At 40.9% G+C, this 14,129-nt stretch overlaps 1 protein-coding gene across 1 annotated transcript in view; it reads right to left on the bottom strand.

The window, feature by feature from the left end:
- grik1a (glutamate receptor, ionotropic, kainate 1a) overlaps nt 1-14,129 on the bottom strand; it is a 58,482-nt gene that overhangs the window by 22,705 nt on the left and 21,648 nt on the right. Inside the window, exons 4-5 of the mRNA XM_053644658.1 lie at nt 1,924-2,105; nt 1,694-1,747 (exon numbers count right to left, since the gene is read on the bottom strand). Of these exons, the coding sequence (XP_053500633.1) occupies nt 1,694-1,747; nt 1,924-2,105 (236 nt within the window). The remainder of the gene's footprint in view (nt 1-1,693; nt 1,748-1,923; nt 2,106-14,129) is intronic.

The following is a 14,129-nucleotide window of genomic DNA, read 5'->3' as shown; positions in this document are numbered from 1 at the left end:
ATCCTAAATGCCCTGATTCCCTGAAAAGATTGCATTATGCTGCAATTTAACTACCTCAACATTTATTACTGAATTGCTGAATTTATTAAGGGAAAATAATACTTGTACAGTATATATAATAACTGTGCAATAGAGTTTTCTGAGAAATATCTGTTTTAACGTTGTAACTGGGTTGATATTCTTGTTGGGTTGGGTTGCATACTCTTGTTGGGTTGCATACTCTCTGAGTAGTAGGCCTACATGATACAGTAATGTGAAATGTGATTTCTTCTGTTTTTGTGTATATCTCATACTAAATTGTTCAGAAATGAAAACAAAGTCTAAGATAAAAGCATAGGCAAGCCGAGTAAACACAAAATACAGTTTTTAAATATTTTTTTTTACTGAAGCAAAAAAGTTATCCAATACCAACTGAGCGTGTGTGAAAATGTATTTGCACCCGTAGTTACTAATTCCTCAAATCTATGAAACTGTATTCATGATGGGGTTCAGATGGACTAGACACAACCAGGCCTGATTACTGCAAACCCTGTTCAATCAAATCAACATTTAAATAGAACTTTTTCAACAGCATGAAGTTGGTTAAAAGGTCTTAACCAGTAACACACTATGCCAAAATTGAAAGAAATTCCAAAAATGATGAGGAAGAAGGTGGTTGAAATACATCAGTCTGGGAAGGGTTACAATGCTATTTCAAAGGCTCTGGGACTCCAAAGGACCACAGTGATAACATTATCTCCAAATGGAAAAACACTCGACAGTGAAGCTTCCCTGAAGTGTCCAACCTTCCAAAATTCCGCCAGGAACAGAACAACTAGGAAGTCATCCAGCAAGTCACAAAAGAGCCAAGGACAACATCACAGGAACTACATACCTCTCTTGCATCAATAAAGGTCACTGTTCATGACTCCACTATCAGAAAGACACTGGGCAAAATATGGCATCCATGAAAGAGTGGCGATGTGAAAGCACTGCTAACCCAGAAGAACAATAAGGCTCGTCTAAATTTTGCCAAAACATCACCTTGATGATCCTCAAACCTTTTGAGAGAATGTTCTGTGGATTGATGAGTCAAAAGTGGAACTGTTTAGAAGATGGGGTCCTGTTACATGTGGTGTAAACCAAACACAGAATTCCACAAAAAGACATCATACCTACGATCAAGCATGGTGGTGGAGGTGTGATGATGTGGGGATGCTTTGCTGCTTCAGGGCCTGGGCAACTTGCAATAATTAAGGAAAACATGAATTCTACTCTCTACCATAAAATCCTAAAGGAGAATGTCCGGTCTTCAGTCCGTAAGTTAAAACTCAAGTGCAACTGAATTATGCAGCAACACAATGATCCAAAGCACAGAAGTAAGTCCTAGTCCTAGAAGTAAGTGAAAGACTGATCTCCAGTTACTGGAAGCGTTTTCAGTTATTGCTGATAACGGTTGCACAACCAGATTTTAAGTTTAAGGGGATGGAAAACTTTTTTTTGCCTCAATAAAAAAATAAAAATAAAACTGTATTGTGTGCTTACTCAGGTTGGCGTTGTTTTATGTCGTATTTTGTTTGAAGATCTAAAACTATTTAATATGAGATATACACAAAAACACAGCACTGTATTTGCATGTGCATTTTCTTTGCATACAATGTGCTGTTATTATCAAAGCCGTCAACATTTGTAAATACTGTTTTTGCAAACTTACCAAAGTAGTGAAGAAAAAATGGTAGTACTCAGTCATCATTCCCATCGACATTAGCTATATATACAGAAAAAAACAGGAATGCACTATATCTTAAAATAATTTATAAACAGCCATATTTTAAGTGTGATAAAAGGACGTTTTAAAAACACTTTGGAACATTCCACAATACAAAGACTTTTAAGTGTTTAAGTGTCAAAGAAACAAATGGTTTTTTTTTAGACATCTGGCACCTGTTTAAGCAGCTCAGAGGCCATTTGGTAGGAGCAGTCAAAAATGACATAGAACTCCTGTTCCTTCTTCATCTCCTTGAGAAGTGGGCGAGCATCACTGCTCCCCGTGGGCAGCTGACGAATACGCACCTTCATACCATTTCTGGATGGTGCTTTGATAACCTCCTGCATGCGCATTAGGCCTGTTAAAAGTGAACATAAAGGGAACTCAAATGAAGGACAAGAAAGTTAGGAGGAAAACAAACTCATTATGGGCTGGAGTAGTTGCATGTTTTTGATTTCCCTGGTGTGAGAATAGTGCTGCTCTGTATCACCACAATTGGGACCCTAATCGTTTTCTGTCTATTTACCTCATTTAACATGCTTATACCTCTTTCACTTTCTTTAATCTAAAATTTTTACTTGTAAAAATGTGGGGTAGATGGGTTGTTAAAAACAAGAGAACACTTTAATGAGGCATGAAACAAGATTGGAAAATATGGTTTGGTTCCTTGTAACAAGTTATGTAACTATATGGCATAATGTTTTGGTGAATACACATGGGTATGGAGAGGTTAAGCGTCTACACAATCCACAGTTGAAACAATTGCTATATCCCTTTGAGCAATGGTAGTATCAGACAGAGATTGACAGGGGTTTTGTTCAAAGCTGTCTTTAGGGAGGCGTAGGGGAGTCATATTCCTTTGAATCATAACGATGAGTACACCAAATCTATAGATCAGACGCAGAAAAAAATAGAGAGGAAATTATTATTATTATTATTATTATTATTATTATTATTATTTCATTTATTTGTTGTCATTTGTTTTTTTTTACACCCACCCAAAAGAATACTCACCAGCCCAGTTTCCTTCTGAACTAGGAGTATTACTGTGTTCTCGTCTCCTTGCCGAACAAAAAGAGCAAAGCCATTTTGTGTCCATGACCTGACCTTTTAGAACTTTGAGGCTTCAATGCAAACTAGCATGTGCTTTTTTTTGTTTTTTGTTTTTAAATATGTGTACGTGGTATAGCCTTTCTTGTTTGGACAATTATAGCACAAAATAGCTTAGGCATTCAATCAGCTGTGTCCAGTGGAAGACCCAGTTTCAGTTTTGCAACCTTAATACCAACCTACAGCTCATTTGCTTCTATTGTTGGGCTGCGTTCCTGTGTTATGCTCGGATCTTCAAAATGCTCCATTGGGCTTTCTGCACTTTCTGCCAGGGGTGGGCTCATTACACAAGTCTAGAGAATGAGAAATAGCCACTGAGAGTATATCAGTATCTGTATGTTAGGTAGGTGTACTAAGATTCTGTGATTTCAGTTCATTTCACACTTCATTTTGCTATTGTATTGCTGCTAATAGCTCTTGCATTTGGCTCATGCCTGTTGCCAACTCCACTACTTTTCATTCATTCCAATATAGTAAAGGTTCTCACTCTTCCCATTACAGGAGGCTGAGCAGGCAAGCATTCAGAATGTTCCTGCTGCAACAACACAGCAGAGGAGCTTACATTTTTCTTCCTATAAGGCTCAACCATGTTACTTGCCTGCTTTACTCCTTCTGGCGATTGTGCAGCATCAACGGAAGGATTAATGCATGGTCAGCAGTATTCACATAGTCTGTGAGCTTCATACGTTGCTATCAACATTATGCTGCAGTAATAGTAAGGCTCTGTAAGTCCTCAGGTCCCAAAACATTTGGGCTTTGTTGACTGTCTATCATCAAATTCCACTGGGGCCTGGCAAAAAAAACAAAACCCAGCAATCCTGCTCTGTTAATGTACCAATATACCTACTAATGTAGGCTACTGTATAAGGTTAAAAACATTTTTTATCTCGTTTTCAATGATATAATAAACCACAGGTTCATCCATTAAGTATAATATTACATTCAAGCATAATGTTGATAATATAAACCTCTATATACAGTGGTGTTTGAAAGGTGAATTTTCTATATATCTGCATAAATATGACCTAAAATATCATCAGATTTTCACACAAGTCCTAAAGGTAGATAAAAATAACCCAATTAAACAAATGAGACAAAAATATTATACTTGGTCATTTATTTATTAAGGAAAATTATCCAATATTACATATCTGTGAGTGGCAAAAGTATGTAAACCTTTGTTTTCAGTATCTGGTGTGACCCCCTTTTGCAGCAATAACTGCAACTAAACATTTCCGGTAAGTGTTGATCAGTCCTGCACATCGGCTTGGAGGAATTTTAGCCCATTCCTTAGTACAGAACAGCTTCAACAATGGGGTGTTGATGGGTTTCCTCACATGAACTGCTTGCTTTAGTTCCTTCCACAACATTTCTATTGGATAAAGGTCAGGACTTTGAATTGGCCATACCAAAACATCAGCTTTTTTGTTCTTTAACCATTCTTTGGTAGAATGACTTGTGTGCTTAGGGTCGTTGTCTTGCTGCAAGACCCACTTTCTATTGGGATTCAGTTCATGAACAGATCTCCTGATATTTTCCTTTAGAATTCACTGGTATAATTCAGAATTCATTGTTCCATCAATCATGACAAGCCGTCCTCCCCCAGATGCAGCAAAACAGGCCCAAAGCATAAAGAGAGCAGCATATGTCACAAATGGGATAAGGTTCTTACTCTGGAATGCAGTATTTTCCATTCTCCAAACATACCACTTATCATTTAAACCAAAAGTTCAATTTTGGTCTCATCAATGTACAAAATATTGTTCCAAAAGCCTTCTGGCTTGGCAGTGTGATCTTCAGCAAACTTCAGAGGCGCAGCAATGATAATTTTGGAGAGCAGTGGCTTTCTCCTTGCAACCCTGCCATGCACACAATTGTTGTTCAGTGTTCTCCTGATGGTGGACTCAGGAACATTAATATTAGTCAATGTAAGAGAGGCCTTTAGTTGCTTAGAAGTTACCCTGGCTCCTTTGGACTATTGACTCTTGCTCTTGGCATGATCTTTGTTGGTTGAACACTCCTGGGGAGTCTTGAATTTCCTCCATTTGTACACAATTTGTCTGACTGTGAACTCTTTAAAGATGGTTTTGTAACCTTTCTTAGCCTCTTGAGCTTCAATAACTCTTTCTGAGGTCCTCAAAAATCTCATTTGTTTATGCCATGATACACTTCCACAAATGTTGTGAAGATCATACTCTTATAGATCCCTGTTCTTTAAATAAAACAGGGATAAAACACTTACCTGACTCTAATTTCACCTTCAAATGAACGAGGTTCACATACTTTTGCCATTCACAGATATGTAATATTGGATAATTTTCCTTAATAAATAAATGACTAAGTATAATATTTTTGTCTCATCTATTGAATTGCCTTCTCTTTGTCTACTTTTAGGACTTGTGTGAAAATCGGATGATGTTTTAGGTCATCGTTATGCAGATATATAGACATTTCTAAAAGGCTCACAAACTTTCAAGCACCACTGAATATACAAATATATGCAAATATCCCTATAAAAAGCTGACCTAGAGTATATGAGCATATTTATCAGAATATTTACAACAACAGGTTACTTTGAAGACTGTGGATTTGACAGAGAGAAAAGGGAATGCAGACATGCATTTTAGTCATGTAAAGTTTTCAGAAACAAGGCTATTCAGACATAAAGGATCACAGCAGTCATTTATTAAATGTCCAGATGATACAGTGTATATAATTATATTGCTCAGACCCATGACCTAAAGTCCCCATAACCTTAAAAAAGAATGGATGTAATAACCATAATAATAGAACAATCTCCTGAGAGTTATATAGAGTTATATATATATATATATATGGACATACGAGATAAAGGTTTTCATAGATAGCTACATGAAGTACAGTTATTTTAAGCATCCAAAGATAAAATAGTGCTTTGTATTCACAAGTTATATAGCAGAGAGGATGTGGCTTAACAATACAGGATTTTATTTACTGACACACGCAATCAGCTATAATGGGGTTCAGAAGCTTATTGGCATTAATGGTTGTTGTCGGGCTGTGGATAACAAATGTAAACCTTTGGTGTATGAACATCTAGATTTACTGAATGACACAACTGGAATGTGACCATACAATTGGCCACTGTCATGGGTTAAAATGAGAAATTCACAGTTTATGTCAAATATAAATGGTAAAATATAGTCTTCACAATTCCACAATGATGCCTGTAGAACACAGTGCATCTGATCTGAAATATACTGTTTTTGTATCAAATTTGGCAAAGTTATACTCTTTGCTGAGTTTGGCCCATGCTCTAATAGCCCGTAAGCCCATCTATTAACCATTGTTTATTTCAGTTGCTTCTTAAACTCAGTCTAGTCTGCAGTGACCACTTAGCATGTGATTTTGACCTTCATATTTAATCACTTAATACATATGTATTCATTAAAGGCATTCCACTACCTATTACTCCTATTTCCTAGAAATTGTTTAATCTGGCAACTTACATTTTTTGATCAAAAACCTTAGAGCAGGGATCATCGATTATATTTGACATAGGGCCAAATTCTTGCAAACAACAAGCAAACAAACAAACAAAAACCCTCATAATACATCCTGTGTGACTGTTTCTTGATGTCACCTAGGGCATCCTAAATGTGACAAAAAAGGTTCACGATAAAATTACAAATGATAATGGAAATGCATCAAATAATGATTATTTAACCTACATTTAACCCACACACATTGTAACATTTTCCTACTCGAATGTTAATTTTAAATGCTGGGGTGCCAAACAGGGATTCTGTCATTTGAATTACAGTTTGGGTTGTCCGTAGTTTTTGTCAAGTCTTTAAGAAAACATACAAAGGTTGCATGCAATACCATAAAAAGTTTCATACAAAATACATGAACCTTTTACCTTGTTCAGAGGTAAAGAGGTATTTTTTTCAGATATAAAACACCATTTGTTGAAAAGCATTCAAGTTCAAGTTCAAGTTCAAGTGGTTTTGTCATTTCAGCCATATACACTTGGTACAGTACACAGTGAAACGAAACAATGTTCCTCTAGGACCATGGTGCTACATAAAACAACACGCTAACCACATGAGACACAGAACTAGTTAGATCCACTAACATTCTACATAAAGTGTACATGCAGACGTGTGCGAACAACACAGGAAAGTACAGTACTACTAAGACAGGACAATAGGTACAGTATGTGACAGTGTAGCGCCGAGCAGTACACAGTTCTAGTGTGGAAGTGTCTGATATAACAGGTAGTGCAAAAGATGGGTGCCAAGGAGTAACAATATAATGAAAAAATGGTGTATAAATGTAAACATAACATGCTATGACTGAGTATTTAGCAAATTAGCTTATACGAAATATTAACATAGCAGTTATAGTGGTAGCAGCCAGGTAAAGTGTATATAAAGTGTATATAGTGACAATAAATTAGATACTATATTTTTATAATACAGTAGCAGCAAAAAAGCAACAGTGTCAATGCAGGAATGTGCAAATATTTCAATGGGAGTTGATGTTCAGTTCAGACTGTGTGTGTGTGTGTGCATGTATGTGTGTGTGTGTGTGTGTGTGTGTGTGTGTGTGTGTGTGTGTGTGCATGTGTGTGTGTGTGTGTGTGTGTGTGTGTGTGTGTGTGTGCATGTGCATGTGTGTGTGTGTGTGTGTGCGCATGTGTGTGTGTGTGTGTGTGTGTGTGTGTGTGTGTATATCAGACCAGTCTCTGTGTATTGAGGAGTCTGATGGCTTAGGGGAAGAAGCTGTTACACAGTCTGGTTGTGAGGGCCCGAATGCTTCGGTACCTTTTTCCAGACAGCAGGAGGGTGAAGAGTGTGTGTGAGGGGTGTGTTTGGTCATCCACAATGCTGGTGGCTTCGCGGATGCAGCGTGTTGTGTAAATGTCTGTGATGGGGGGGAGAGACCCCGATGAGCTGCTCAGCTGTCTTCCCTATCCGCTGCAGGGTCTTGCGATCCGATGAGGTGCAATTTCCAAACCAGACAGTGATGCAGTTGCTCAAGATGCTCTCAATTGTTCCTCTGTAGAATGTGGTGAGGATGGGAGGTGGGCTTTCTTCAGCCTTCGCAGAAAGTAGAGACGCTGCTGGGCCTTCTTGGCTTTGGAGCTGGTGTTGAGGGACCAGGTGAGGTTCTCCGTTAGGTGAACACCAAGGAATTTGATGCTCTTGACGATCCCCATGGAGGAGCCATCGATGCTCAGTGGAGAGTGGTCGCTCCATGCTCTCCTGAAGTCAACAACCATCTCTTTTGTTTTGTCCACATTCAGAGACAGGTTTATGGCTCTGCACCAGTCCGTTAGCTGCTGCACCTCCGACTCTGTATGCTGACTCATCGTTCTTTCTGATGAGACCCACCACGGTCGTGTCATCGGCGAACTTGATGATGTGACTGGAGCCGTGCATTGCTGCACAGTCGTGAGTCAGCAGAGTGAACAGCAGTGGACTGAGCACACAACCCTGGTGGGCGCAAGTGCTAAGTGTGGTGGTGCTGGAGATGTTGTTCCCGATCCGGACTGATTGAGGTCTCCCAGTTAAGAAGTCCAGGATCCAGTTGCAGATGGAGGTGTTCAGGCCAAGTAGGTTCAGCTTCCCAATCAAGTGCTGAGGAATGATTGTGTAGAATGCTGAACTGAAGTCTATGAACAGCATTCGAACGTAGGTGTCCTTTTTGTCCAGGTGGGTGAGGGCCAGATGTAGGGTGGTGGCAATGGCATCATCTGTTGAGCAGTAGGTGCGATACGCGAACTGCAGCGGGTCCAGTGAGTGGGGCAGCAGGGTCTTGATGTGCCTCATGACGAGCCTCTCGAAGCACTTCATGATGATGGATGTGAGTGCAACAGGTTGCTAGTCATTGAGGCAGGACACTGGAGACTTCTTTGGCACGGGGACAATGGTGGTAGCCTTGAAGCCCGTTGGAATGATGGCACTGCTCAGGGAGATGTTCAAAATGTCAGTGAAAAGATCTGCTAGCTGATCTGCACATCCTCTGAGCACTCTGCCAGGAATGTTTCGTCCAGCAGCCTTCCGTGGGTTGACTCTGCGTAGATTTTCCTCACATCAGCCGTGGTTAGACACAGCACCTGGTCATTGGGAGGAGGGGTGGTCTTCCTCGCTGCCACGTCCTTCTGAGCCTCGAACCGAGCGTAGAAGTTGTTCAGCACATCTGGAAGGGAGGCATCACTGTCACAGGCAGGTGATGTTGTCCTGTAGTTGCTGATTGCCTGAATGCCCTGTCACATGCGCCGTGTGTCGCTGCTATCCGTGAAGTCACTGTGGATTTTCTGGGCGTGTGCGCGCTTTGCCTCTCTGATGGCCCAGGACAGTTTGGCCCTCGCTGTTCTTAGGGCTGCTTCGTCACCTGCCCTGAAGGCGGAGTCTCAGGTCTTCAGTAGTGCTCGCACCTCCGCAGTCATCCTCGGCTTCTGGTTGGAGCGTGTGGTGATGGTCTTGGAGACGGTGACGTCATCAGTGCACTTGCTGATGTGGCTGGTCACTGACGCCGTGTATTCCTCCAAGTTGGAGGAGTTGCTGTCAGTTGCAGCCTCTCTGAACATGTCCCAGTCAGTGTGCTCAAACAGTCCTGAAGAGCAGAGATGGCTCCTGCTGGCCAGGTTTTCACCTGCTTGAAAACTGGTTTGGAGCGTCTTGACGAGTGGTCTGTATGCTGGGATTAGCATAACAGAGATGTGGTCTGAGTAGACGAGGTGGGGGTGGGGCTCTGCCCTGTACGCGCCGTGGATGTTTGTGTAATCAATATCCAGTGTGTTTGCCCCCTCGTTGCAAAGTCAACATGTTGATGAAATTTAGGGAGCACTGACTTGAGATTCGCATGGTTGAAATCTCAGGCGATAATAAACAGTCCATCGGGGTGTCCAACACGACTCAAGGAGTAAAGTTCACTCTATGTATTTACAAGTTAAAGTGTCCACAAAACAAGTTTCACAAATCCAAGAAAAAAAATTGTAAGTAAAAAACAGTTCCTGTGCACAGTTGCAACAATCTCAACAAACAAACCAACAAACAAGAAGAACAAATAAATAAATACCACAGTCAGACAGCAAGCTTGGGTAACTGGGTACTCACACCAATATGCCATTTATCTAATAGTCCGGCTTATAGATTGGCAACAAATGTATATATATGAGCTATAGATCCCACTCCAGATCACATTTTAGAAAGTGTCACTCCTGTTAAAAAATATGCATGCTGCGTCTCCACAAAATTCACCCACAACAGATAGGATATATTCCTATATTCTTTTCTTGCTGTGATTGGGATTGCAATGAATTAATACCACTGACGGAATTAAATTTTTCGCTGTGGGTAAAACAAATAAACCGCAAGTAGAGGAGATCACATAGCTTTCGGTGCTATCAGAAACTGAAGGAGATTTGGGTGTCACGACTGCCCAGGACATTTCACTGCCATGCTACCAAACGATACCCTCCCCATGAAGTCTAGGACTGCTCTACTGTCTTGCTCATTGAAAGGAGCCAAACCAGATCTGAAACAGGTGAGAACATGGTCTGAGGGAGCCATCTCAACACTTCAGGACCATTTTGAGCACACATACTGGAATGGCTACATCAGTAAGTGCATAGATGATGTGACTTTCTTCAAGACCAACACATGTGCAAACCAGAAACCGTGAATGACTCCTGAAGTGTGAATGCTGCTGAAAACCAGAGACACTGCCCTCTGCACAGCAAGGGCCAATCTGTTCCGGGCTATCAGAGAGGCAAAGCACAACTATGCAGAAAGAATCCATGGTCACTTCCTAAACACCAATGACACAAGGTTTATGTGGCAAGGCATTCAGGCCATCACAGACTACAAAGCTATACCACTTGTCTGTGATGGTGACACCTCACTCCCAGGCAAAATGACTGATTTCTACACATGGTTCAAAGCACAGAACAACATACCAGAGAGGAAACAACCCCAACTCCCATCGATCGATAGTACTTTGTCTATCTGCAGTAGATGTCAGGAAGACTGTCCAGAATTAATCCACAGAACTTTGCAAGTCCTGAAAACATACCAGACTGGGTGCTCAGGTAATGTGCTGATTACTGATAACAAAGCTGAGCCTGCTGGGTCTGACAACCCATCTCTACAATTGGATTCTGGACTTTTTGACTGGGAGATCCCAGTCCATCAGGATCTTGAACTCCACCTCCAGCATCACCACATTGAGCACTGGCGCTCCCCAGTGCTGCTTTCTCAGTCCACTGCTGTTCACACTGCTAACACATGACTGTGCTACAAAATGCAGTTCAAATCACATCATTAAGTTAACTGATGACACTACAGTTGTGGGCCTTATCAGCAACAATGATGAGTCAGCATACAGAGAGGAGGCAAACCAGCTCACAGAATGGTGTAGAGACAACAGTCTATCTCTTAATGTTCATAAGACTAAAGAGATGATTATTGACTTCACGAGGACCCAAGTAGAATACTCACCACTGCAGGTCAACAGAACAACTCTGGAGAGAGTCAAAAGCTCGAAGTTTCTTGGTGTGCACATAAAAGAGAACCTCTCCTGGATGCTCAACACCACCTGCCTAGTCAAGAAGGCCCAGAAGTGCCTCCGCTTCCTGCGGAGGCTGAAGAGAGCCAAACTCCCTCCTGCAATCCTTACAACCTTCAACAGAGGGACCAGATTTAAAGCAGAGAGCATCCTGACCAGTCTACCCAGTCTTTGACTGCAAGGCCCTCCAGTGGATTGTGAGGACAGCTGAAAAGATCATCAGAGTTTCTCTACCCAACATCGACACCTCATACAACAACCACTGCATCCACAAAGCCACCAGTATTGCAGATGACCCCTCTCACCCATCCCATGGACTCTTCATCCTCCTGCCATCTGGAAGAAGGTACAGAAACATCCATGCCAGCATCAGCAGACTTCTTGTTTCTTCCTTGTGAGCACTGGGAGGCAGCAAGGTGTTGAGTAACCTGACTGCCTCCCAATGCTCACCTGGGCTAGTCAAACACCTAACCCAGTAAATACCATTGAATACTGCACTTTACAAAGTGGCATCAGACATTTTATGGAACAATTAACGTATTGCTGCTACATTACCAATAGTTTACAATTTACAGCCCATGTTCTGCAAAGGGTTTTTGATGCAATTCTCCATATGATAGAATTGGGGCACTCAAACCTGGACTCAGAATTGAGTCCAATTATGAACGAACTCGAACTTGTCATGCACTCGGGTAAATTTGTACTTGAACTTGACACGGACTCTGACATTTTGGACATTTTGAGTCTGTGTCATGCGTAACATGAAAAGAAAGCTAAAAAAATAAATAACAACATAAACTTAAAATAACAAGCAGGGGGCGCAGGCAAGGCAGACAACTGGCCATTAGGGGGCCATTAGGGGGCCCCGAGGGCTGACAAACTTTACTCCACAGCAATGTCTCAAAATGTGGCAACAGCAGTGATAATGGACGACTTGCAATGACATGACAGTTGGAAACCTCCTGAAAGGTGCCCCATGTCATTCCCGTTGACTTTTCGCTGGTAATATTTTCAGAAAACAACATCAATGAAGGAAAATGAAGAGGACTTTTCCGTCAGGAAGTGAAAAAAGAAAGAAAAAGACAAAAAACAGAATGAGGAAAAAAGAAAGGAAGACAGTGGTAAGTGGATCAGATAATGTCGATTATTTGTTTAAATATAACAGTAAATAACCGACTGCTGTTATTTAGATATGGAGGACATAGCGGCAGTATTAGCACTAGCCAAGGCCCGTAAAATCAGTGCTTAAAGGATGTTACTGAGCACTGTGGGTTTAGTTCCCTAAGAAAACAAACCAAACCCCCCCCCCCCCCCCCCCATTTTTGAGATATATAGTTTGTACTATGCTCATATTGTTTTTATTTTAAGTGTTTTGCAATGTTTTATCGTTTTATATATTTATATTTACAATTTTTAATGGTCTTTTGACCTGGAGGTAATTAGTTATTTATTTAAGTTTTTATTGTTCTTTGTATTTATTGTTTGAAAATTGTACTAATGTGAACATTTGAAATACATACAAAAGTTTAGATTGTGTACAGTTTTGGTTGGTGTCAGATTATTTATAACACAATAGTGATGAACGCTGGTTGGAGGGGCCCCCTGAGCATTTTTGTCTAGGGCCCCAACAGACTTTAGAATCACCCCTGATAACAAGAATTTAATGAATATCTCCCTGCCTGACCAGGGGCTTTCTGCGTGCACACCCTTGAAACGCGTGCACAGAAAGCCGGCTCATCGTGCGAGTACCGAATTGAGTTCAGACGGTCAAATAAATACACATACATCATGTCAAATTGCAGGTATGGCCAAGTAATCATGCAAACACAGTCGGTTATGCCTTAAGAAAATGTGAACAGTTGGGAAAAAAATCGGAGGTGTGTCAATACAGTATATTGTTTCTGTGCATTAGATCTTAAAGTGACAGCAGTCTAATAAACCTGGTGATGTCTGTGTCATTAATGTTAATCAAACAACAAAAGACAAAGAGAAAATCCCTCACTCACTCATTTGACTGAATAACGTCAGTAAATTTAATAAGAATCACAGTATACAGTGCATCTGGAAAGTATTCACAGTAATTCAATTTTTCCACATTTTTTTTGTTGCAGCCATATTCCAAAATGGATTAAATTCATTATTTTCCTCAAAATTCTACAAACAATACCCCATAATGACAATGTGAAAGAAGTTTGTTTGAAATCTTTGCACATTTATTAAAAATAAAAAACAAAAAAGCACATGTACATAAGTATTCACAGCCTTTGCCATGACACACAAAATTGAGCTCAGGTGCATCCTCTTTCCACTGATCATCCTTGAGATGTTTCTACAACTTGATTGGAGTCCACCTGTGGTAAATTCAGTTGATTGGACATGATTGGAAAGGCACACACCTGTCTATATAAGGTCCCACGGTTAACAATGCATGTCAGAGCAAAAACCAAGCCATGAAGTCCAAGGAACTGTCTGTAGACCTCTGAGACGGGATTGTATCGAGGCACAGATCTGGGGAAGGGTACAGAAACATTTCTGCAGCACTGAAGGTCCCAATGAGCACAGTGGCCTCCATCATCCATAAATGGAAGAAGTTTGGAACCACCAGGACTCTTCCTAGAGCTGGCCACCCGGCCAAACTGAGCGATCGGGGGAGAAGGGCCTTAGTCAGGGAGGTGACCAAAAATCCGATGGTCACTCTGACAGAGCTCCAGCGTGT

The sequence above is a fragment of the Ictalurus furcatus genome, chromosome 16 (genome assembly GCF_023375685.1).
Source record: "Ictalurus furcatus strain D&B chromosome 16, Billie_1.0, whole genome shotgun sequence".
In the NCBI taxonomy this organism is placed as follows: Eukaryota; Metazoa; Chordata; class Actinopteri; order Siluriformes; family Ictaluridae; genus Ictalurus; species Ictalurus furcatus.
Note: the sequence above shows the minus strand (reverse complement) of the source record. Positions and strands in the feature narration are given on the sequence as shown.